Here is a 26,514-nt window from a genome sequence, read left to right on the forward strand (position 1 = left end):
CGGCACGGCGGAGGAAGGCGGAAGGGGCCGTGGCGCTGGGCAGGGGGGGGGTGGGGCGGCTCGGTGCGTGCGGCCGGGGCCGGGCAGGGCTCGGGGGGGCCGGGCAGGGCCGGGCCGGGCTGAGCCGAGCCCCGGGGGGCGGCAGCGGCTCGCTGGGAGCCGCTTGCCCCGGGCGGCGGCGGGGCGAGCGCGGGGAGCGCGGCCGGGCCTGCGGCCTAAAGGGGGGAAAAAAAACACATAAAAAATAAAAATAAAAATAAAAATAAAAGGGTCCCGTGCAGCCGCTGCAGTGACCACGGCGCCGGGCTGGGAACCCCCGAAATTGGGGGTGCTGGGGGCTTGCCGCTGCAGGCCGCTGAGAAGGGAGGGGTAGGCAGAAAGGGAAGGGTGAAGGCACCGAGAAGTGCTTGAGGTGGTGGTGAGGAGAATAAATCAGCCCTGGGGAGGACAGCTGGGACGGGAGGAACCTGGACGCCGCGCAGATAAGGGTTTATGGCCCTAAGGAGCAAAGAGTGGGGCGTCCAGGCTGGAAGCGGGACGGGGGCTGAGGGAATTGGTTTAGGAAGGTAATGGAAGGGGTGACAAGGAAACTTAACAAGTGCTGGGTGTTGGGAGACTCTGCGTCAGTCAAAGAAAGCAAAAGTATTAGATCAAAGGAGTCCTAGCGGTTGTATAAGTTATTAAACTGTTGTTATTACAACTTGATTAAAGTCAGAGCTTCTTGAGCCGCTGTGCCTTTAGACTGAAGGCTGTGCTAAGACAGCACCAGCTTTGTTATTACTATAAAAATACTTCTTTGGACAAAAAAAAAAAGCCCAGTAGTGCTACACTGACTGTTTTGGTACATACCTGGGGTCAATACCAGCACAGTTAGATCTTTAGTTTTGCAAATTAAAAACAAAAAACAGACCTTGAAAGCCCATTTCAGACTTACTTTTGAATCAAATTCAAGCTTATCTATTGCAGACTTAGCCTTCTGTGGTGTTTTTACCCAAAGACATTGATGCAAATTTTATTAGGAAGTAAGAGGGTAATGGCAGAGAGCTGATCTCATACATAAGCTGCCTCATCTGTCACTTTGGGCAGCGTGATGATCCGGGCTCTAGTAGGCTACTAAAATATTTAGTATTTGAGTAGACATCATTGAAGAAACTGTGCTTGTTTGATCCATCTGCATGCTTTTGGTTTGCTTAGAAAGGATTCATTATGTTTGAGCCTCAGTACAGGGTTGTGAATGTTGGTTTCAAATAGATGATAACATGTATTTACAGTGGGCTTGATTTAATTGTGATTATTTTTTAAAGAGTTCCAGAGGTTTTAAAAATGATCTACAGAGTGAGACGTATTATTTTGTTGCCAACCCCTTCCTTCTGTCTCTGCATCACAGATAGCTCTCTGCCATCTACAGTAACTGCCAGCAGGGAGAACTTGGTACTCCACCATTGCCAATTGTCTTAGCAGAGTTGACTGAGTATTTCCATTTGCCTTTTTTTTTGTTTTTTTTTTTTTTTTTTGGTTCAGATTTGAGAGATTCTCATTAAGATTTGAGATGAAACCTTTCTTTGCTTCTCCACGCACAAAGAACTTTGTCTAGATGTTATAAGTGCTGTTGCCAAATGACTCCAAATTTATTTTGGAGTACTGGCAAGCCTTTGCATTTCGCTGTCATGTTCTGTGTGCTCCGTGAACACCCGGATGTTTTGGGTACGGCCTTACAAGAAGCTCTGCGTCTTGTGTGAGCCAGTAGCTAAAGGAAAGCAGGAAATCAGCAGGTGCTCAGTGCAGAGAAATGTGTTTGAAGCCGTGGGAGCGCTGCTGTCCCTGCCCACGGCAGCGGCTGGCGCCCAGCCCCCTGCGCTGCGTGCCACCACCCAGCCAGCCCCTCTCTCTTCTTCCAGGAGGTGCAGCAAAGGCTTTTCCAGTTCCTTGCTTCTACATCTCAGTGAGCTGTTCCTGCTAACCGTGTTTCAGTCCTTGCCACTAGGACAGGTGGATGCAGAGCTGTCTGCCCGGCACTGAGGGAGGACAGCTGCTGGAGGACCTGCCCCTGCCCGGGTCCATGTCACGCCCTTAAGGTTCTTTAGATCTGGGAAGCTACATCGTTATCTCAGGTCCTTTTGCTAGATCTAATGGCAAAATTAGTGCTTTGGTTAAACCAGGAAGGTAGAGGTATTCAACTGCAGCTCCTGCTGTTTTTGCGGAGGCTGGCAGGTCTGTTTTTTTCTTAGAGCTTTTATTTAATCAAACTTTTTTTTTTTTTTCTTTCTTTTGAATCTGTGAATAATTAAGTGTTTGACCGTTTATCCTCGAGGAAGGTTGGTTAAGCTGGGCTGTCTCTCTAAAATTGATGTGACATACCAAATGTGAAATTTTAAAAGTGAGTGAACCGTAGAATCACAGAATGGTTTGGGTTGGCAGGGACCTTAAAGCCCACCCAGCTCCAACCCCCTGCCATGGCAGGGACACTTCCCACCAGACCAGGTTGCCCAAAGCCCCATCCAGCCTGGCCTTGAGCACCTCCAGGGATGGGGCACCCACAGCTGCTCTGGGCAGCCTGTGCCAGGGCCTCACCACCCTCACAGTAAAGAATTCCTTCCAAATATCCAATCTAAACTGACCCTCTTAGTTTGAAGCCGTCCCCTCCTTGCCCTGTCTCTGCACTCCCTGACAAAGAGTCTCTCCCCAGCTTTCCTGTAGACAACTGAAAGAAATGTCATTTAATTTCTTCCAGAGGAAATCAGTGGTTCTAACAAGTAGCTGAAAACGCTTGTGTTATTCGTGGCTGTTACCTAGCTCAGAACAGCTCTTTGTAGGTACTTAGCCCAGTTTCTTTACAGCTGTACTCAAGTGCAAGGCCCCGAGTTTTTGTCCTGAAACAGTTGATCTGAAAGATCCATTTATCAGCTGTCCTCTCTTGTGTGGTCTTTGCCATTGCAAAGTGAATTAGGGACTCCGTTACTTGTCCTGCTGGGCCCGTGCGTGTGGTTTTGACTCTTTTCTATAGTTTCTGTTACTGTATTAAAGACATATTTACAACAGATCAATGTTTACATGGATTTCACTACTGCAGATGATTTTTCAAACAAAGTTTGGGTAGTAAGGATCTTAGATGCAGAGGAGTGTTGTGTCAAAGGCATTGGCTTTGATCTCTGGTACTGCTCAGCTTGGTTTTGTTTCTCTGTTTCTCCTCTTAATCCTCTGCTTGGCTCTTATTAATTATTTCTGTATGTGTTTGGAGTTGTCTGGTTTTTATTTCTTTTTTAATTCAAAAGTTTCCATTGTGCATTTTAGTAAAATACATTTCAGTATATTTTACCTTTTGTTTTTAAGGTCAAAACCAAAGCTGTCTAATTGAGAGCAAAGATGCAGAGCACTTCAAATTACCTCTGGCTGTTGTCTGACATTCTAGGACAAGGAGCTACTGCAAATGTTTTCCGGGGGCGACATAAGGTTTGTGAGGATTTACTAACCCAAGTAAAATATAAAACTGAAAACTTTTTTGTATGTGAGTAACGTCATGGAATTGATGATCAACTGTTCAAGATTTAGCAAATGCATTTTTGTAACTACTTATAAGGAGTTTTTTTTTTTTTTTTTTTTTTTTTTTTATCCTTCCACAGAATTAGAGTTCTATACTGTTACCTGTGAGGGTTTCTTTATGATATTATTTGTCTTTGTAAAATACTAATGTTTAAAGTTGATTCTTGGTTCTTTCACTCTTCAGTTCTATGAGAAAAACACTCCTTGCTTAAAGAGTTTAAATAGAAATGTCTTGTCAATTATTGCATGATATATGTCTTTGTGAAACACTATTTTCATAGTTGTCCCCTGTTCTTCTAAAACCTGTTTGTTGTGATTTTTATGGTCTTGTACTCTAAGTGAAATATTCTTAACATATTGTCATATCTGATGAAGTTGCTGGAATCTTTGCCTTTAAGTCAATGCTTCACACATATGTTGAACACCATCATTTTGGATGACATGCTTTGGATAATTGCTATAAAACAGCACAGATCTGTGTATGCTGTAACCCAAGGAGCTAAAATGACCTTATCTGCCTAGTCATTCCATTCCAATGAGTCCCGTGGTTTGTCTCACAGAATGAAGAACAGCCTAGCTGTGGAAGTAATGTTCCCTTACATTAACAACACAGTGTCAAATCAATATGAAGTCATATGTAAGCTACAAGTTTTCTACATTCCACATCTGTGTGAAGCAACATTGAGCAATAATTCAGCCAATATTAAACTAAACCAATACATACATAATATATATTTTTAGGAGAATCTTAATTTTCACCGTGACACAAAATACTATTTTGAAGTTTTTCTAATCTGTGTATGCTCATACGGACAACAAAAGATCTCAGAATGCTTGGATAATGGGTATTTGCACGTTTACAATCTTAGGCTTCTGTTTGATTAACAATTTGTATTTTTTTTTTCTAACAGAAAACTGGGGATTTATATGCTGTCAAAGTATTTAACAGTATAAGTTTCCTTCGTCCTGTGGATGTTCAGATGCGAGAGTTTGAAGTATTGAAGAAACTGAATCATAAAAACATAGTCAAATTGTTTGCTATTGAAGAAGAGGTAATGAATTGTTGTAGTTATAATCTGAGATTGCTTTACTTCAGTTATAAAGGATAAAATTACATTTTTAAGAATGGTAACTTATGTGGACCCAGCCACCCCTTTTTTGCTTCCTTTTTGTTATTGTTGTTGAAAGAATTTGCTTGGTTTCGGTGTTTAGGCACAGGTTATGATTCTTCAAAGCCATCTCAAAAAGCTATTGTCCTAAGCTTTATTTTGAAATAGGATTTTTAAGTTATCTTAAGTATGAATATGTAATACATACTGATAAGATACAGAAGCATCAAGCAAGGTGAATACCGTTAATTTACAGTTAGTTTACACTTGAAAATGGGAGGTGTTTCAGTAATTATGATCTTTTTTTGCTTTTGCTTTGTAACCAACTAAAATAATGACATAGTACCTGTAGAATTTTAGTAAACACGAATTACAGTGCTGAAGCTTGAGACTGATCAATTGAAATGACCCAGATGCTGAGACAGCTAATGAAGAAAGAAGTGCTCTTTCTGCTCTCCTGTGCTGTAGTTTCTTGTTTGCCCACCTATTGATACTGCCGTCTACCTTGCAAGGGCCTAGAACTTGAGGCTTTCTTCATCTCCAAGTTAAAATAAGTGAAATAATACAAAAATTGATCTGTGCTTGTTTTGAAGATCACCAGAATGGTATTTGTGGTCTAGCTACTGATTGTTTTTATTTATATGTTTATTTATTTATTTATTTTAAGCAAGCTCCTGTGCTATATGTAATTTCTGACATTGTTTTCACAGTAATCGCAGACTTATCTTTTGGAATTGTTTTCCAGACAACAAGTAGGCACAAAGTACTAGTGATGGAATTCTGTCCATGTGGGAGTTTATATACAGTTTTAGAGGAGCCATCCAACGCCTTCGGTTTGCCAGAGTCTGAGTTCTTAATTGTTTTGAGAGATGTAGGTATGTAGACTTCGCTCTTTTTGTTGACTGAAACAAACTCATACTTGTTCTGTTTATCTTGAAATAGCAGGAGACAAGGAGTTTGAATCTGTCAATTCAACAAGTCAAGATAGCTATGTGGAGTTGTATCTTTTATTCGTGTCTGTATTGGTGTAGATAGCTGAATTAAGATGTAAAGCTTTGAATATTTTTGTCTGAATCGTTGCCATAAATCTTGATTGTTTGTTTAAGATTATTTATCATGCATTTGACTGATTTATAATGATAATTAATCTCAGAAGAGTAAATTAGAAAAATTATGAGTTTTACCTGTATCAGCCTGTTGTTAGAAAAATATCCACCAGTACTTTATGGGAAAGATGTTTTTGAGAGCAAGAAATAGTGTAAGTTAGCTGTTTAAAAGAAGAAAAGGAAAAAAATGTGCAGAACGTTTCCTCGTCTTTTTGTTAATTGGATGTCTCTGCGCATTCCCATTTCCCAATGAGAAAGTGGACACAAATGTATTCTTAATAACGGGTCAGTGCTTGTGCAGTGAATGTCGAGTTGCATATGTAAACTCTGCCTTATTTTTTATTGAAGTGGCTGGGATGAATCATCTCCGGGAAAACGGAATAGTGCACCGTGACATCAAGCCAGGCAATATAATGCGTGTTATAGGTGAAGATGGTCAGTCTGTTTACAAGCTGACAGACTTCGGCGCTGCGAGAGAACTCGAAGATGATGAACAGTTTGTTTCTCTCTATGGCACAGAAGAGTACTTAGTAAGTCCGTATGATTTTACTTTCTGCTGAAAAAATATTTAAAGCCTGGCACCCTTTGTGATGAGAGTTGAATAGGTGAAGTTGAGACTGCTTGGAAATTAATAATGAAATCCTTGTGTTGTACTTGTTTACTTGTTTTTATAACTTTCCATCTTTTTCACCTTGGGTCACGCCAGTTCTGCTGATCTGAGCACAGTAGCCTTGAAATAATATTCAGGTCTAATTTCTGTGGTTTCCTAGAGTGAAAGGAACAACACCAGTATTCTAGTTATGAATGTCTTTATTCCTTTAGGTATTTTTCAGTTTGTATTGAATAAGTGGGTGATGTTAAGTGTAGTTAAGACTCACTTGATATCATTGTTAGCCAGAGGGAGGCAGGCAGAGAAGCATCAGTACAAGCACCTTAGATGTTATTGTCTTCCTGCCATTGCCTAAAGATGTTCTCCCACAAGTAATACCATAACTGATACTCTCCTCTGCTATGGACCCTTTTCCAATTTAGTTTGTTGCTTCACAGACATCTGGAGGAGTACTAGCTTTATTCTTTTCTTTGGTGCTATTTTATTCTAGTGGCCTATTTTTCGCAAAACTTTATTAAAAGAAGCTATCGTAGACCTAGGAGCACTTTTGTTGTAATTTGTAGGAATAACTTAAACAAATTTCATAATATAATCTAATTTCATTTTTTGATGGAAAAAAAAAACTGCTCTGAAATGATAAATTGTGGTTTTGTTCTTTATATCGCCCATAAAACTGTTCTAAGTTCTTTTTATCTATTTTATCTTTTTTTTTTTTTTTTTTTTTTTTTTTTTTTTTTTTCTACATCAGCATCCAGATATGTATGAGCGAGCAGTTTTGAGGAAAGAGCATCAGAAAAAGTACGGAGCCACAGTTGATCTGTGGAGTATAGGGGTGACTTTTTACCATGCTGCAACAGGGAGTTTGCCTTTCCGACCTTTTGAAGGACCTCGTAGAAACAAGGAAGTGATGTAGGTAATTTAGAAGGAGAATTTTATCTGTTCATAAATTTAAAGTCGGTCCATTAAATATTTTCTTTTTTTCCCAGAAATCCTATATACATATTGTAAACAGTAAGATAATGAAAATATTTAAGGCATAACATTCTTTAAAATTCTACTTTAACAAGGATTTTACTGTGTGGGACCTTCAGACCTGAAAGAAGTATCAGATTTTCCCCCAAATACTGATGCTTTTCCACACATCTTTCCTTCACCATTGCCTGTTGCAGTGCAGTATATGTAATTTGGATACTCAGATGATGTTGTGGTATTCTAAACTGTGTTCTTCAGCACTGCAAATTTTTCTTATCCTTTAAATGGTTGTGTCTGCAGACAGTCTTGAAGTGCATGCACTACCCCTGAGACTGACATTTATTTTTTTAGTAGCAGAGACATGGCTTTGCTTATTTCACACAATCAGGTACTGTAGCTAGCAACATCAGGTAATTCCTAAACGTGAAACAGAAGTTCTGTCTGTGATGTGCTGGTTGGAATTGATCCCTTTTTCATCTTAGTCTAGTTCTATTTTGTTGTTCTTCTGTGTATTGCATTTAAAAACTAAAGCAAGATGATACCTGGGGACACTGATGTGCCAGTAACTCCTTTGTACTAGTATTCCTTCTCAAGGCTGAATCCAGTTTCCTTAGCTTAAGGAACTGCCCATGCTTTGATTCTCTCACAGGCATTCTTGTCTACTTGATGCTTGTCTGCCTGAGAGAGAAGCAAGGAACAGGAGTATGTTTTGCATGTACCTCGTCCTCTGAGAAGAGAAATCACAGCTGAACTTTTACATTTCAAAGACAATTGCTCCTGATTCATTTCCTGAGGAGTTTGAGAAGTACTAGCCTGCTAGGTACAAAGTTGGACAGTGCTAAATTGTATCTGAATTGCTGGATGTTTCCAAGTTGTAATTTCACAAAACCCACCTCCTGTTCCTTCATCCCCAAGTGACTTTGTGGTAGCTAAATGTTATCTCTTGCCATGGAAAGTACTAGAAGTTAGTCAAGTAAATCCCCAAGTTAAAGTTCCTTGGCAACCTGATTTTGATTAATTAGTACTCGTGAACAAACTTCAGCTTCTCACAGTAATGCTAGAGATCTCTCCTTAAATTTTCTCTAACGTAAGCAAAATTGCTTCTCCAACATAGTCCAGAGTATTTCTACTTCATTATTTATTATTTTAGTACCACTCTGTGTCAGCTTATAAGGGAAGCTCCCTAATTATTCCACCACCTCTAAACAACAGGATGGCCTAATGTTCTCTCTGGCTTCAGAATTTATATTACTGATTCTATTTTGAGGATTAGTTTACTAGACCTGTCTGTTAGAGGTTGCAGTTAAGTCTGTATTATTTTTATAATGTGTCACAGGTATAAAATAATCACCGGGAAGCCTTCTGGTGCTATTTCTGGAATACAGAAAGCAGAAAATGGACCAATTGAGTGGAGCTGGGAGATGCCTGTTTCTTGTAGCCTTTCAAAGTAAGTTTTAGCTTCTCACAAAATGTTTCAATGTTGCTTGATGATACTTTTGCAATTATTTCTCAGGATTGGACCTCTGGAATAGAGGTCTGATTGTTGAGTTGCTTTCTTTGAACTCTTCAGTAGATCCATACAATGTACTAATAGGTTCTGATGTGTTTTTTCTTCCCGTCTGTCCAAATAGTTTTAGTATTGCTAACTAAAGTGTTGCTAGTTTATAGCTAACTAGTATAGCTAGTATTACAAATGAGCATCTATGAATCTGAAGTGTTATGAGTGGAACAAAAAATGTTACTATTTTTTTCCACCCTCAGAAAGGAGCATGAAGATTTAATGAATCTTGAATTGATGCACCACTCCTTCCCTTTCTTGCAAGAATGTGACTTAAAGATTAGGCAGTAGGAAATGATAAGGAAAGACAGTTCAGAAATTTACATTTTTCCCAGGAAACAATCTGCATTGGCAGATGCAACATATTCTTTTAGCATCTGCTATTTTTTATCATTTATTTTTGTTTTTGCTTCATATTTTGTGATACTCAGTATGAAGAGCCATGCAAGACTGGTTTAGACAGAAAGAATAATTACTGCTGATATATTGAAAGGGGAGAAATGTTCAGTGCAGTGTAATTACCCCTCAACATTTTAAGGATGTTTTGCTTTTTAACAAATTTCTCTAGCAAACATAATATGAAAGATCTCACCACAGTACGATCTTAAAAACACCTCCCATAGCCTATTTATTTCAGAGACTCATAGAATATTCTGAGTTGGAAGGGACTCACAAGGATCATTGAGTCCAACTCCTGGCTCCACACAGGACCACACAAAAATCAAACCCTATGTCTGAGAGTGTTGCCCAAACGCTTCTTGAACTGTGTCTTGGTTCTGTGGCCACTTCCCTGGGGAGCCTGTTCTCCTTTCAGTGAAGAACCTTTTTCCAACATCCAGCCTGAACGTTTCTGAGTCTTCTTCATAATGCACAACTACAGGTGTTCTGAGTACCTTGCTGAACACTTAAAAAGCTATTTTTCTCTTTCTTGGTGAAATGAGAATGAAATTATTCTGTGAACAGGCTTTAGAAATCAATTTTGTGAAAGTCAAATATGTTGACCCATGAGGATTGTATAATAGAAGTCTGCTTTTTATCAGCTTATTAGTTTGTAAAAATAAATTTATTCATAGCATCCAAAACATACAATTTATGTTTTTCATGGTATTGCGTAGTTGCTTCCTTCTGCTTATTCCGTATAATTCATGTATTTTAAATAATCTAGGAAGCAGATTTTTTTACTAGATATCTGTTTAGAGTAATATTTTCAAATAGCATTTAAACAGAATTTATTGTTGCAAGTTTAGACTGAGGTGAGTTATGAGCTCAGCATCCACTGACCTCCAGTGGGATCATCACTGAAGCTTTCTCCAAACTGTTTCCAGTTTTACCCACTGAGGTCAGATTGGACACACATATATTTTTAAAATTTCCAAGAAATTGTCTGTGATAACACAGGAGTAGGATCCACAACATTCCTCGCAAGTCAGGTTTTCAGAATAGAAATACAAGACACTTCGGCTGGCTTTTTCCTAGAATAGTGATAGCTGTAAGGCAATTGTTGCATGTTTTCCTTTGCAGCAGTTGAGCTGCATGCGCCAAATACTGCTTTAGTCCCATCTCAATCAAGATGAGTTCTTGTGAGGTTGACAATTCCAATAATGTCTTTGCTAACTGAGCTGATCCTTACTAAAAACAACACACAAGCATCTCTGACAGCAGACTGTAAATGGCTGAAATCTCCTCCAAAGTGAGGAAGTGCATTAGGTGTTTAGTGAGAGCTGGATAAAAGACTATTGCCCAGCAGTGGTAGAACATGACCTTAGTTCTCTGATGCAGACTTCTTAAATTGTCATTTCTTTTCAGTGTCTGTGAAGTTTGTGAGATATCAAGGAAAAATATTTAATAGTCAAGGCTCAAAAGGAAAGAGATCAAGTGTGTGTTATAATTAATGAAAAACAATGGACATTATCACTGAACATTCTGTTATTTTGCAAAGGAAAAGAATAGCGCTGGAATATTCATCAAGGCATAATGCACAGACTTGTATTCTTGAAATAAGTAAAACTGTGAAAAGATCCAAGTAGACCCAAGTTGGTTTATGTCTTCCTGGTGTTCTCTAGGGGTCTGCAAGTACTGCTCACACCTGTCCTCGCAAATATTCTGGAAGCAGACCAGGAAAAATGCTGGGGATTTGACCAGTTCTTTGCAGAGACAAGTGACATCCTGCACCGAATAATAATCCACATCTTTTCGCTCCAGCAGATGACCTTGCACAAAGTTTATATTCACAGCTACAATACGTAAGTGTTGCTCGCTTTATTTTCATTTGTTTTCATTTCTTTGCTCTTGCTCTGGCAAACAGTATCGTGACCTGAGACCACCAGTGTTACATACATGGTAGCCTTTCCTTGCCAGTTTATCTGGAAGTGTAAACTTGTAATTTCTCTCTGAATTCACAGGGCACTGAAGTATGTTGATGAATATATCTAATAAAAATAAAATTGTTGAAGGTCAACTCAGCAGGTTTGGGCTTAATCAGTGGCAGAACATAGACTTAATCCTTAACATGTTTGTTACAGTGCTTTTGTGTTTGTAATGGTTACCAGATCAGCCCAGGTGCGTTTATGCTATGTTTTTAGTACCTGCTACTTACAAAATAGTTTTTCAGAGAATGCGTTCAACTCCCACCGTACTTACCTTGTCATGAAGAGTATAAAACATGCGTGTCATCTGTGTCTGACATAAAACTCTCACAGGGCTTCTGACGTTGTAATTGATACAATTCAGGATCCTGAATTATATGGTGTTCACTTCATGGTCATCAAGCGCTGATGTTAAAAGCTGTAAAATCTGATTTATAGTTTGATAGAAAAACAAATGCATTTTCTCTGCCTTACTATAGATAATGCAAAGCATATACTATCCTCTAATATGAGAAAAATACAGTTATTTAATCAAATGTGCAAATACAGTTCTGGCCTTTACCAGTTTTTCTTTTTTGTTCTGTTGTTTGTATTGCTGGAGTACCAGTTTTGCAGAGAAATCCTGCTTGTAGCTCTAATTACTGTTTATACTTTGCTTTTTCCTTTATTATTTATCTTTATGATTATTTGAGTGCTGGCTGTCATATTCAGAGGTAGCAGTGTGGTAGTGCTCCACAGGAGGCAAACTGGTCCTTTCTGGTGGTTTGTGTTGTAAGAATTCCTAACTTCAGACAACGTCTCATATTCATTGATAGCTTGAAATAAAATACCAAAGTATCATTGGTTGTTCTGCTCACTGCTGTTTTGGAGATGAATCTGGCCATCTGTTAGCTTCAAGGCTGGATTTAGGGTCTATGCTTTTTGACATGTAAAATATCAGGCTTTTCTCTTGGAGAGACCGTATACCTCTTTTTAAGAAATGGGAATGCCTGAGAAAAGTGAAGTATGCTTCCTTCCTCTCATCTGATGTTGCCTGTTTCTACTGACCTTCAGACTGCAGGGCAAAGCAAGTTTGTTTACACAGACACTCACAAAAAGTGCTTTGTTGGAAAATCAGAGGTAGAGAGGGAAGTTTGGTAGTTCCCAAGGAGCAGCATTTCTTTTTGTAACAGAGCAAGTTGGAGCCTTAGGCAGCGCTGCTTTTTGGTGTTCCAAGACAGATACTTTATGTATAAAAAGTGTTCTTAATTTAAAAGAAGGAAAAAGGGATTTTGTTATAAGTAATACAAAATCTGAGTTGTTGAACTATTGTAGTGACTCTAACTAGTGCTGTATATATCGTGTGCATTGTAGAGCTGCTATATTTCATGAGCTGGTCTACAAACAGACAAAAATACCATCTCAGAATCAAGAACTGATTTATGAAGGTCGGCGTTTAATACTGGAGCCTGGCAGATTGGCACAGCACTTCCCCAGAACTACAGAGGAGAATCCTATCTTTGTGGTGAGCAGGGAGCCTGTGAACATCGTTGGGTTAATCTACGAAGAAGGTATGCAACAGTCATTTCTCCTTTCTCATAGCTGTCCTTGGTAAATGGTGTTGCTTGTTTGCTTAACATCTTATGTCTGGATGACTGAAAGTCTTTCAAAAGCTTCTCTGTGAATATCTGAATTTCTAAGTAAGCAGTCAGATTTAAAATATGCTGATACTCAGCATATTTTTACTGTAACAGTAGCTGCAGTGTACCTAGTGCTGTGAACCCAGGCATTTGTAGCTGTGGTGCTGCATCGGGGGTTCTGAAGCTTTTTTGAAGCACACACTTTTAAAACGTTGAGGAGAATGTTATAGAATGTTATTCAAAGCTGGTTCTTTTGTTATTTCTCACTAAGTGGAAATTCAGGCTTTGCTCTGTTTGTTTTATTCCTCATGAATGCGGTTGGTTTTTCTGTTAGCAGAGGAGGTCTAAACGCCTTAGCTTTGCTTAGAAGATAAGGTAATGTCATAGCAGAAGAAAACAAAATTCAGTTTTTGCATTTATCACTGAGAGACTTACAGAGGGCCCTGTGCCAGAGCCCTTTTTTTTGTGAGACGAGCTGGAGGACAAGCCTCCAGTTGAGAGATCAGCGTTGGCTTTTGTCAGTGTGTCTCACAGTGAGTGCCAGAGCCAGCTGGTGCTCACGCAGAGGTGCCGAAGAGTGTGGGTAGGTGTGCCGTCTGTAGACAGATCACCAGGGCCTTTTTATTGTCAGAGCTCTCCAAAGGACTCTGTAACTGTGAGAATAAAGGAGGTTCAGCTGATGGAGGCTACCCTAAAACAGCTACAAAAGCTGTTCAGTGAAGTCCTACCCATAAGGCTCTGGATGAATCTGAGCAGCAATGAGATGAGAGGGACGGGTCTCCCACAGGGACAAACACAGGGCTGAAGAACAGAAATAAATGGCTGGCTTTTGGCAGGCGAGAGATCATTAGTGGTGATGTGTGTTAAATCTGCACTGTGCAGCATTTTCACAGGTAATCTGGAAAATGAAGTATATTTTGCTGAAAATACCACATGAAGGTGTTTAAGGTAAAGGCTGGTCATGAAGGTACGTGTGAGAACCACACAACATTAACAGGCTAGGCAGATCAGATGAAAATCCACATAGATGCACATGAAAACAGTGTCCGGTGTCGGGAGGGGAAGCAGCCTGAACTTACTGAAGGACTCAGCTTTCCTGCTATTCTACCTTGCCATTCAGGAAAAAGATCATGGACTCTTAATAGATGATTCTGGCCAAACATCCACTTGGTGCTTAGTAGCAGTCAAAACAGCCAGTGGAATATTAGGAATATTCAATGAGGCTAAAAAAAAAAAAATGTTAGTCCCCCTGTGTCCACTTACTTTGCCTTTACTTTGACCTTTGAGTTTCCGGACAGTTCCAGGCCCTTTTCCCTCCTCTTTCCAAGATGGTACAGAAGCACTAAAACATCTTCTGAGAAGAGCAACAGGAATGGCTTAAGAATTGGTAGAATGGATGAATTTTTAGCTGAGAAAGAAGTGGGGGGGGAGCAGAAGAAGAGGGCTGTGCTATATCCATAGGCATGTAGAAGCTGCATAAGGATTACTTTGCTTTCTCTTCTAATAGAACAACCACAAAATACCAAATCCAGTTGTCACGTTTACTGCTTTGAACCTGTGTGAGAGGTACTTCCATCACACAAAACATACTTAGGCTGCAGTTTTTTTTCTATAAGATTTGAGTGCTAAAGCTTTTAATGGGTTCAGGAAGGCTTCCTTTAAATTAATGGAAGAAAAGCAGTGCAACAAGGGCTTCATTAAACACAAATTTCATCAGATCTCAGGAAGTCCTTGAAACACAAATTGTTTGGAGCTGGGAGAATCTGAGAGTAAGTTAGATTTTGTCCTGTTCTTTTTTTTCTGTAAACTTTTGCTGTTGTTAGCTGTGGGAGACAACATACTGAGCTGGGTGATGTATCATAGAATGGCTTGGGTTGGAAGGGACCTTAAAGATCATCTAACTCCAACCCCCCTGCCATGGGCAGGGACACCTCCTAGACCAGGTTGCCCAAAGCCCCATCCAGCCTGGCCTTGAGCACCTCCAGCGATGGGGCACCCACAGCTGCTCTGGGCAGCCTGTGCCAGGGCCTCACCACCCTCACAGTAAAGAATTCCCTCCTAACATCTTATCTAAATCTCCCCTCTTTTAGTTTAAAACCTTTTCCTCTTGTCCTATCATTATGTGACTGAGCGTGAAGTTTTTCTCCATCTTTTTGAGAAGCCCCCTTTAAGTATTGAAAAGCTGCAATGAGGCCTCCCTGGAGCCTTCTCCAGTAATGCTTTTTTGTTTAGAGGTGTTCCACATAACAAAACAAAATGGGGCTCTTCTTACATTCCTAGCTTCTGACTCAGTTGTGGTTTTGAGTTTTAGTAATAAATATTTCTTCAATATGTATTAGTGTATCTCTCATTTTGTTAAGACTTCTGAAGTCTCTTATGAAACATGGGAAAATACAGATTTTTGTTTTATGTTTCAGTTTTACTTCCTAAAGTACATCAACGTTATGACTTGGATGGGGATGCCAGTATGGCTAAAGTGAGTAATTGTGATTTTAATTTATATAGCTGTCTCAGATAATGATACTGAGATGAGAGCTACTTAATTCTCAGATGAATAATGTTAATAAAGCTATTTTAATATGCTGGTAGGAATTCTGACCAACAGAAGTGTATTTGCTAACAAGGGCTCCAAAACTGTACTTTATTAAAGCCTGAGTTTGTATACAAAACATGTTTGTATTTAAAACCAAAAAAAAACCAGCCTTCTGAAGTCCAAGTGCTTTGCTACTGCAAAAAGGCACTCCTGAAGGCTCCAAAGCTAGAAGGTTCATAACATCTGCAAGAGTGGAATTTCTGTTGCCTTTCTTGCAAGTTTACAGGATCTCTGCGGGAGACAAGTAGTGGATGTTTCACTTTTTTCTTGTTGTTACTCTAAAATTACCAATGGTGGGTGCATTGACATGCTTTGACTTTGTGACAACCATTTATGCTGTTCCTATAAAACATTGTCTGCTGAGGAGCTTTGTGTTCAGGCAAGGTAGTCCTAAAAGCATATGTTTCTTTGGAAACCAAATGTCTTCCAGATTAATAAACAGAAAGTAGGCAGTTGATATTATTTAAAATATTTAAATTATTGTTTGTGAAGCTTTGTTCAGAATTCCAAGTGATACAGCAAACTTGTAAGGGAAAATTAGTTGAAAGAAGAGTCCCTAGCCTTAGAGTTGTCAAATGTATCATTTTTACTAGTTTCTTTTAATGTATATGTTTAATTCCTAAACTACTGAGGAAGCGTACTTGTGACTTCCCAGAGGTTAAAGTAAATGCTGAGAGTAAGTGGTATGATTTTTGCTTATAAAAGACTTAGTTTCATCCCTAACAGATACTTCAGCATAATTAGAAAAACTCACTACCGTGTTTAGCTGTACCTCTGTAATTAATGTTTGGTTATTTCCTGACTAGAATTTGGGCAAAGTTGTGCATTTTGTACTACCATCTTCATGTTGCTCTTTGTTTTATTAATCGGAGTAGCTTTGTTGTCATTAATTGATCTGAAACAGTTGTTAAAAGAATGACAGTTCAGTACTAATGTTTTTTGTGTTTTTTTTTCTTTTTTTTTTTTTTACCCAGGCAGTAACGGGTATCGTATGTTATGCCTGTAGAGTTGCCAGTTCTTTGCTGCTTTACCAGGAGCTGATGCGAAAAGGCATTCGATGGCTAATGTAAGTGGTTGATTGAATTGCAGCGAATGCGATTTTTTAAAAATTATTTTTATTGAGATATACCTTGGCTATCAATGTATAATTTTGTGATCCTGGGAAGGAGGTTTCTTTTACTGCCTGAATATGAATAGACTTCCTGATTTTTCCATCTTTTCACCATTAAGGAAACAAAGATTCTTTTTTCTGTCAGTAAGTTTTAGGCATTTGCAGTTTCACTTTCTCCTGTGGATAGTCAAAGTATAACCTCTGGTAACATGCAGATACAATTGAGCAGCTTGCACAGGATAGTTTTATTTTTTTTTAATGAGGATTATAGGAACACATCTCTAAAGGAAAACAATTTTTACTAGCAGTTACTACTGTAGATGTATTATTGTATTACTGATTGCTGGTAAGGTGGCAGTTGAATGTTAGACTAATGCTTCACTATTTTTTAGTGAAATAATTAAGGATGATTACAATGAATTGGTTCATAAAAAGACTGAGGTCGTCATCAGGCTGGATTTCTGCAGCAGAAACATTGAAAAAGCTGAGAAAATGTGAGTAGAAGCACTACACCTAATGCATTTATTTTCTTTGTTGTCTTTAATGGCAGTGGTATTTTACCCTATGTTTATTTACAGAATTTTTGCCTTTAAAAATTAAATGTGAATTAGTATGGCTTTACTGACAGCAGTGACTTCACTTAATCAGATTTAGTAATATGCTCACATATGGTGGTTAATGCACACATGTAGAGCCGTTGGGCTTTTAGAGTAACTCCAGCAGCCATGTATGTATACCACCAGTTTGCAGGTAGCAACTGTAGATACGAAAGGACTTGTCAGATGTGATGTGCACATGCCAAATATGTAAAAAGTGACCCATCTGGGCTTTAAGGTACTTGCTTTAGAACAAACAAACAAACAAAAAAGCAGCAACTAGCAAAACTGATGCCTGATGTAGCTGGGTAGCCTAACTGCAGATCATCAGGGCTGTACTCCAAACTTTCCTTCAAGCCAGTTCACACTAGGTAACAGGACCGTTTGGCCCAGATATCTTGCTGTGTTCTGCCAGGTCCTGCAGATGTATGCTACTTACACTGCTCAGAAGTCACTGTAGGGTCTGTTTTGTGACTAGTATGTTCTGTTGTATATCAGAGCAGCTGTTTGAACAAAAATTATAGTAGTTGTTATGTGAACAGAAATTTGCTATGTGTTTGCATGTAGTTTTTCACCCTCCTAGGAAGAGGCAGTATTTTTTCAGTTTACTAACTTCAGAGGACTTTCACAGAGTTCGCAAAGGACACGTCCTCTTGTTTGTCCTCCTGTTTCAAGGCTCTGCTGTAAAGCAGGACAATGCAGAGCTTTTATTTGACAAGGCAACCAGCATATTCGCCTTGAGCGAAGTATGTATTGTTTGAAAGTAGCTGGGCTTGTTTTTCATGGTATTTTTAAAAATAAAATGTGTCTCAGACTCAGCAGGAAAAATACCCTCCTGGATGATTTATTTGACACTTGAACTATAGTCTTACGGAAAGTGTCAGTATGAACAGACAGTGCTACTAGCCCAGCCTTTAAGTTTTTGGTACCTCAGCCTTTCTAGTGAAATTCTACAGAAAAAACATCTTGTTGCAGTGGTTTGTTGTGTCATTGATTACTTGAAGAATCATTAGTTCGGTAACCTATTAAAAATGAATTGATGAGAGGAAACAGTTTTCTACTATCTGTCAAATACAAGTCATGAGAGTAGAATTTAAAAAAAAAGTTAGAAATGGAACTTTCAGACTTCTTTTTAACAGTTCGAATGTAGGAGAACATTCAAGGAAGATTTTTTTATTATTACTATTTTCATTACTAATGGCCACTTAGAGTTGTCTGTCTTTCATGGTTGCTTGGCAGATAATGTATTTCATATAGAAGAAATGGTACTTATCGTTCATCTTTAGATTCAAGGAATATTTTGAGTGCATTCATTACTCTTTTATTATATTTTTTTTTTTTATAAATGTGCTTTGCGTTCAGATATGAGAATTTGATGCAGATCAACTTGGAATCATCAGAAGTGGATGAAATTTCAGAGATAAACACAAAACTGTTGCGTGTAAGTATTTTATAAAACCCATGTCATTCTCAAAATGGTGTTACTAGAGAAAGAATGAAAAAACAAACCAAACAAACAAAGAAACAGTAATACAGGGTTTTCTATGAATAACAACTCTAAATTTTCAAAGTCATTTCTGGACTGTCAAAGGCAGTTCAAATGCCTGTATCTAGATGTGGTTTTCTTTCTGCAAAGACACCAAATGCTGTTATTGGTCCAGTGCAGTGAAAATAATTGGGTCATCCCTGAAAATACAGTTCCATTTACTTAAATAATCAAGTGAAAAATTAAAACCACAAAATGTATTTTACTTGGAGAATCTTTTTCCCTTTCCTTAAAGAATTTTAAGCTCCTTGGTTGGCTTTCTAAAGTGATACATAGACAAGCATGCTTCAGAGTGATCTGCTTTGAAATTTGTATCAAGTTTCCAGACAGATGGAAAATAACTTCTCAGACTGGTATCCTGGGAAGATGCATAAACTAGAAAGGAAAAGGTGATTACTGCATTTTTATTTTGGAGGTTGTATGACTTGCAGAGAAAGAAACGCATGAATTTAGTGAGTAGTTAGTCATTATGTGAACTTGTAACAAACTAAAAGAATGAGAGTAGAAGTAAATTGGGAATATATGAAAGGTAAAATCTTGTTGTTGAGGACTCTGAAAGAAAAATAGTAACAAATAGAAACACCAGCTTCAGCGAAATTCTTTCTTGAATAATACTGTATTTTATCTGCTTTTAGCTAAGCTTCAGCAGATGATTGGGCATATTGCTTTAATGAAGGTCAGTTAAACACATGGGTCTGTAGTATTAATGTGCTCAGTCTGTTTTCAGCCTGAATTAATTTTTCACTTTACCCAGTAGTAAGGTTGAATTTTCTTGCTCTTATGTAGCTCTCCAGCTCTCAGGGCACAATAGAAACCAGTCTTCAAGATATCAAAAACAAGCTTTCTCCTGGTGGTTTACTGGCTGATACCTGGGCAAATCAAGAAGGCATGCATCCAAGAGACAGAAAGTGGGTAATTGTATTAACTGTTTTAATATGTATTAGTTGTAGTTCATAAAAGCTCATTAATAGCTGCTTAAGTTCGTGTGTGAAATTCCTAATTTTATTCCTTTTGTTGCTCTAGTCCAGAAAGGCTGCAGGCACTGCTATGTTCCATCACAGATATTTATTATCAGTTCAAAAAAGACAAAGCAGAACGAAGTAAGTAACTTATTTGATTCACTTTTAACATAAACTCTAGCATAAAGGACGGTTCTATTGTTCTGTTAGGATATTTGTGATAGCAATGAGCAGTTGGTCAGCGTCAGTGAATATGTCTGTAGGCCTTTCCCAGTTAGCTACTGTCTTAAAGCCCGTGTGAATGAAACTATTAATCTCACAAATCTGAATTGCAATACTGGCAGAAAAAAAAAATGTTACTTTTTCCTACCAACTTAGAAGAACATACAGAAAATGGGTAAACAAAGTGGGGTTTTACATAAATACAACTAACAGAATTCAATTGGTAATGTCTGTCATCTGCTCTTATCCTAGGGCTTCCGTATAATGAAGAACAAATTCACAAGTTTGACAAGTAAGTTTTGAAGTTACATTTGGGTAATACGATGGTTGGTTTCATGTCCTATGGGCACTCTTGGCAATAACCTCTTCTGTTGATTATTGCTGTAACTTATAACCTCTTTAGGAGTTTTTTTAGGAGTATTTTTGTTTGTTGTTTTTTTGTTTTAATGTCCTTTAAATGTCATAAATATATAGGGTACCAGCATTTTATAATGAGGTGTTTTCTGTTGCTGGAGTTCCTTCACAGATATACCTTTTAAAGGTAGATGTGAAATACCTGCTCCTAATCTGGGTATAATTGTCTAGACACCCATGAGGCTCCTCTGACTCTACAGACTTAACTCCTGAGCAACTCTAAACAGCTGCTCTGCTCATCCTGTGGCACTTGTCTCAGGATCCACTCAGGTACTCCTACACAGGTGCCTAATACTATCTGAGTCACCCTTAGGTACCTGAGATGTGGTCTGAGACTGGGAGGTGGGACGTGACTAATGGGAGACCTGCACCTTTCTGGATGAACAGCTGGAAGCGGCACAGGATGCCCTTGTGCATCTCACATGATGCTAGATGCTTGAGTTCAAGTAACTAAGTTACTTTCCTAGAGGCTGGTCAGTTGAGTGGTTCTCTAGTTGTTGCTTACTGATGTATGAACTTAGACACTGCTTCTGGAACTTTCTATGAATTCTTGATGTTGCTACCACTACTGTGGATCACTAACAATTACAGATGGAGCCAACATGAAGGTGGCACTGACGGGTATTCTCTTGATCACGATTTTACCATGATGATAGCTAAGTGGTGTAGCTGCCAACCGGGGAGGGGAGATTGCTTTAATGTAACATTTTTGAACTCAATGGTCCTTATGGGTCCCTTCCAACTCAGGATATTCTATGATTCTAAAGGCCAGCAGGGACGAGAAACCTAACTAGTTATGAGATAGATCTTGATACACTGAAAGTGGCTTGGACACATCATTGTCCTGCAACAACCAGAACTTAACATAGGAGATGATGTGAGCAGTAATTTCAAGTCCCATGTTCTAAAAAATATCCTCAGAAAACAGGTAAACGTTGAGACTGAATCCACAGCATATCTTTAAGCTGCACTCCCTTTAGCAGAGAAAATAAATTTTATTTTTTACCTACTACTACTCAAATGGTGTCCTTGCATTAATATATGAATAACTTTAAATAAATAGGCTTCATTCTAGTGGTCCTGAATACTTTATATTTTCTACCACAAGTGGTAGAAATTTTCTTTTCTTCCTCAAGATTGTACAGGTGTATTTGAGATCCTAACTACGTCCTTTTTTATTCGATGCCTCCCAGAGAGAAATGGCAGTGGTTTGCCTTAAGTATTACACTGCTCTTCTGCAGTGCAATAGCTTGAGTTCCACTGATCTGAGAAATGAAACTGAAGAACTTTGTGCCTTTAGCAACAGTGATTGGCCTTTGTAATAGTTACTACTAGAGAGATAAGGGAGCAGCACTAAATTCATACTGTTTTGTGGCTGAATGACAGGTATGCATGCCTGATGACAAACCAACTACATTCCAATCAGCATTTGATTAACCAAAGGCTATCATGCAAAAGTTAATGATATACCAGAAACAGTTGTTAGGCTGCAGCCCTCAGTATCCTAGATTCCCTTAGTTTTGCTTCCTGGTACAATGCATAGTATAGTATGGCAGCTCTACTGGGACTGCTGTCTGCAATGCTAACAAGAATTGGGCTTTGTTTTGTTTTCCCATCCTTATCTCTGTATCTACCTTTTTTTTTTTTTTTTTTTTTTTCTCTTGTCATAAATTTAAGCTGACACAAAAATCCAATTTTTGTGTTGCATGGATATTATTCATCACAAAGGATTATTTATATATGCTGGAGGTTCCAAATATCTACCAAAGATAAATTAGAAATAATGAGGAGTTTTTCCCTTTCCATTTAGAATCCTTTTCCCTTAAATATACCTGCTTGGATAAATGCTGACTGGAAAAATACATTTGGCCAATTATTCATACACCAATAATTGCAACTTAATTCATTCAGTTATTTTTTTTTCTCCCTGCAAGGGAATATTTTTGAAACATAACCTGTCAGCTCACGCAGTGTGTTGAATTCTCATCCATTACAACTGCACACATAAAATTGGCGGAAGAGATTTTAAGTCCAAATTCCTTTTCTCCAAGTTTCAGGAAGTTAGTTGGAGGAAAGGGTTGTGAAAGGAGTATAACACTGTTTTGTTTCTGTGTTTCAGGCAGAAGCTGTACTTGCATGCTACAAAAGCCATAGCTCTGTTCAAAGAAGAATGTGTCAGCAAGTATGATGTATTTCTGGACAAGTCTGAGGACTGGACAAGGCAAGTTTATTGATTTCTTTAATATTCAGAAGAGTTTACTGCACCACATTTTTACAAGATTCTTAAAGGGTCTTGAAAGAAAACTTTCTCTTTTTTTTTCTTTTAGGAAAATGCTTCACGTAAGGAAGCAGTTATTGGCTCTCACCAACCAGTGCTTTGATATTGAAGAAGAGGTATCCAAATACCAAGATTATATAAATGAGGTAGAATTCTTCTAAATTATTTAAAGTGTTGGCAAAAATAAAAGACTATATTTTTTAATGTTAATACTACTGTTTATAGTGAGTCATGCTTAGGTTAATGCAGTCATATTAAAATATAGGGCTGTGTGGATGTAGTGGTCTATAGTAGTTTCACTGATGATACAGGAGTTGCATAGAGGACAGCCTGGTTTACGAATCCTGACTTGTTTTTTATTTTTGATATCACTAGCAGTCCAAAAAAACATCTATGCAAACAGATGTGAGTTTGCTGGGAGGTGTTCTGTGTAACTGCTGTCACAGTAGTATCTAAATGCTTAGAGGATTATGTTAATACTCTTATGAAGTATCAGACACTTCTCCCATATTCAAGATCAGGGGGTACATGCTCAAGGATACATGCTAATGTAATGCTGCTGGTGGCTTGCAAGAAAACGTTTTGTTAAAATTTGAACAGCGACTCTTGCAGGATACAAACTTACCAGAACTACCTCAAAATTGAGAGAATGAGAATAGCTGTAACTCTTTTGGGTGTAATCCAGTTAATGAGACATACAAGGATCATAGTCAATGCACTGTCCCCTAAGCAAAAAGTAATCTTGAAGTGCATTTTCATTCAATACATGTATTATTCTTTATAAAGGAAGTAAATATGAAAGAAAAACACCCAAGAGATTAAAAAACCAAACAAACAAGGAACAGTGAAGAGCAGCGTTTTACTTGTTATTTGTTTGTATTTTAGTAGCATGATAGAAGTCAGTTATTCATTAGAATCCTGTTGCCTTAGGATATCTACAAACATAACAAATAGATAATTCCTCCTTTTGAGAGTTTGTTAGGAAAGTATAAGGCACTTAAGAAGATGGAAAAATCAGGGAACTACAGGTTATATTTATAAAGAAATTGCCATGATGATCTCATGCCTTATTGTTGTAATGATTTTATGAGGCATCATAGCAACAGAGAATTTAAAGAAGGATTTTAGGTTGGACATTGAGATACGTATCACACCTTGTATTTTAACTTGTACTTCCTTTTTGTCTATTGCAGTTACAAGATGCTCTGCCTCAGAAAATGTTTGCAGCTTCCAGTGGGATGAAACACACAATGAATACAGTTTACCCAAGTTCAAACACATTAGTGGAAATGACTCTTGGGTGAGAATTTATTAGTTGGGTATATGTAATATTCCATACCAGTTACACAGATGGATTGAAAACAATGTTTGCAGTTGACTTAGTGATTGTTGTTAAGACTGATAATTTTATATTTATTGCAGGGGAAAAAAAACAAAAACAAAAACAAAAACCAAAAAAAAACAACTTAATATTGCTAAAGCAGTCTTACAGATTTGTGAGTAAAGGATAACACTAATAAATATCCCTCACTTTTAGTAAATAACCAACCTGATACCTGTCTCTCATTTGGTAGGCAGTAACAGGTAGCTGAAAGCTGTGTGGTGGTGAGTGGTTGTAGTAGATAACTGCCTCTGTAAAAATTGTAACCTTTCTTTTGCTTCTTATTACTACAGGATGAAGAAACTAAAGGAGGAAATGGAAGGGGTTGTTAAAGAACTGGCTGAGAACAACCACATTTTGGAAAGGCAAGTGATTATTTTCCCTTTTTGGGCTGATAGTAGGAGCAAACTTAATTTGGTACATTTTGTTGATTCAGAATGCAAACTAAGGGACAATTCTACAATCTCTTTAACTGTATATATTTTGAACTATCGATCTGAGGTGTAACATGAAAGTTTAATTTAAAACCCTGAAACATTACTGAAAAATTATTCTGACACAGCAGTCATGACATGTTTGTTCAGGTATTCAATACTGCTTAGGTATTGAACAAAATACCACGAATAGAAATATCTGTTGCACGGAGAGCTTAATTCTGAATTTCAACACAATATTTTTGCAGCAATCCAGTGGGCTCTTTTAACTCTTCACTTTTAGATATTTTTAACTGAAATTATGCCAATATCGTTGAATGATTTTACAGTTTTTGGATTGCTTAAATAAAATGGAGAGAAACAGTTTTCATTATTACATATGGAATACTTTTGCTTTTTTTCATAATGATGATAAAATATAACGTCCTGGTGATGATGATAATAATATATAATAAAAACAACGATCTCCTAAAAGTTTCAAGGTAAATTGCTGATAGAGCTGAGCTGAGCTTCAAGACGAATTGGTTTGGTTTTGTTCCTCATGCCCAGTCTCATACAAGAAAGGATGCTATGCTCCAAGGACCTTGTCACCTACAGAAGTTAGATACAAACGTGTGTGTCAGTATGTAGCTAGGGAAAGGAAAGCTTCCATAAATAAATTATAATGAAACAAGATTAATTGATTCTATGTTTAATTCCATCGCCTAAGAATACACTGTTTTCTCTTTTAGATTTGGTGCTTTGACTACGGATGGTGGCCTGCGGAATGTGGACTGTATCTAGCTTTCAAAGGACTTGAAGAGGACTTGTAAATTTTTCAAAGGGAAAAAGTACAATTGGGACATGTAAAAACGAATGATAATTCTGTACCCAGTTTTTTTTCCTCTGCAACTGTAGTATTAAAAAATGTAAATATGTATAATATGTAAATATAGAAGATATATATATCTTTTTTGTCAACATTAGGATAGAACTACTCCTGGCAGGGAATTTAACCCATGGAAGATCTATGACAGAGTCCTAAAGGCAAAAGTGTTGTTGATGAAGTTGATATGTATTTGTTTTTAATATTGCTCCTTTTTTCAGAGTGCAATTTACTCTTCATTGCAAGAGAATTTGTGAAAAATTATGATTGGTCTTTAAAGGGTGTTTTGGTTTTTCTTTAACCACTACTGTTATTTTGGAGTCTACTTGAATGACTAGTATCACAAAACAGGAGGACTGTTAAATCAGGTCTCTTTAAGTAGGTGTAAATGGTGACTAAAAGCACAGACAGGACAGAGTGGAAATGCCTTTCTCTTTCCTTCACATCCAGACTGTTAATTCACTACTACGAGATAATAAATTCACAGCTTTTTTTTTTTTTTTTTTTTTTTTTAAGTCCTTGTCCATGTTTAGTGCCATGTTGTCTGCTCTGTATGTGGAAATTTTGCACTCCAGGTTGTCAGACTGAGTGTAGAAGGTCCTTTTGTAAAGTAATGTTTTCAGAATTTTCCTGAAATCTTGTTGCTCACCACAAGAGAAGTGGGTTCTTAAAGTAAGATAGCTTTTTGAGAATTCTGTTTGCAGACATAGTTTTAAAAGGTTACAAATTTTGTATTGTAAGAATTTTGGGGCTGTCAGTAGGCTAGATAGCATTGTGCCTCAGTGGTAACTGAATACTACAAAAATAACTTACCAGTTCAGATCTTGAGAAAGGACCTCAGCCACTGCTGACTTATGACTGAGATATTAAGTGAAAAATGTAGTAAGACTATGTGTATTTAGTTTCCGGAATCAGTAGTCGCTACTTTCCAGTACTACATGATTGGGTTGCAGAGATGCAGAATGAAACTGCCTGCTCCAAAATATATAAAATGAGAGGAGGAAGAGAAGAGGAAAACAAACAAACAAAATCACTCAGAAAACAACTTTTACTTGTTTGGATACTACAGATATACTTGTTTCAGGTGAAGAACATGTAAATGTTGCAGGTTTCACTCTTACTGTGTAGAAACCTGTCTAAATATGATCAATAGTATCCAAATAGCTCTTCTAGTTGCCATATTTAATCTGTAAGAAGAGCTGGATCCATGCTATTTAAAATTATTCATAATTGGT

At 37.8% G+C, this 26,514-nt stretch overlaps 1 protein-coding gene across 1 annotated transcript; it reads left to right on the top strand.

Moving 5' to 3' along the window:
• Positions 1–25,762, top strand: TBK1 (TANK binding kinase 1). The gene is made up of 21 exons (XM_032207468.1): positions 1–63; positions 3,331–3,450; positions 4,452–4,592; positions 5,395–5,524; positions 6,104–6,285; positions 7,114–7,274; positions 8,674–8,784; positions 10,959–11,138; positions 12,615–12,811; positions 15,298–15,356; positions 16,448–16,539; positions 16,977–17,078; positions 18,543–18,621; positions 19,513–19,634; positions 19,750–19,826; positions 20,160–20,199; positions 22,441–22,542; positions 22,649–22,745; positions 23,793–23,899; positions 24,274–24,345; positions 25,146–25,762. The coding sequence occupies exons 2-21, from the start codon at positions 3,364–3,366 to the stop codon at positions 25,195–25,197; spliced, it is 2,190 nt and encodes a 729-aa protein (XP_032063359.1). The 5' UTR covers positions 1–63; positions 3,331–3,363; the 3' UTR covers positions 25,198–25,762.
• Positions 25,763–26,514: the final 752 nt, after the last annotated feature.

This window comes from Aythya fuligula, chromosome 1, assembly GCF_009819795.1.
Source record: "Aythya fuligula isolate bAytFul2 chromosome 1, bAytFul2.pri, whole genome shotgun sequence".
NCBI lineage: Eukaryota > Metazoa > Chordata > Aves > Anseriformes > Anatidae > Aythya > Aythya fuligula.

Excerpts from the sequence above, each read along its gene's own strand:
- TBK1 (XM_032207468.1), top strand. The coding sequence starts at position 3,364 with ATGCAGAGCACTTCAAATTACCTCTGGCTGTTGTCTGACATTCTAGGA. Across the intron at positions 8,785-10,958 it reads GTTTCTTGTAGCCTTTCAAA|GGGTCTGCAAGTACTGCTCA; the intron begins GTAAGTTTTAGC and ends GGTGTTCTCTAG. Across the intron at positions 15,357-16,447 it reads GGGATGCCAGTATGGCTAAA|GCAGTAACGGGTATCGTATG; the intron begins GTGAGTAATTGT and ends TTTTTTACCCAG.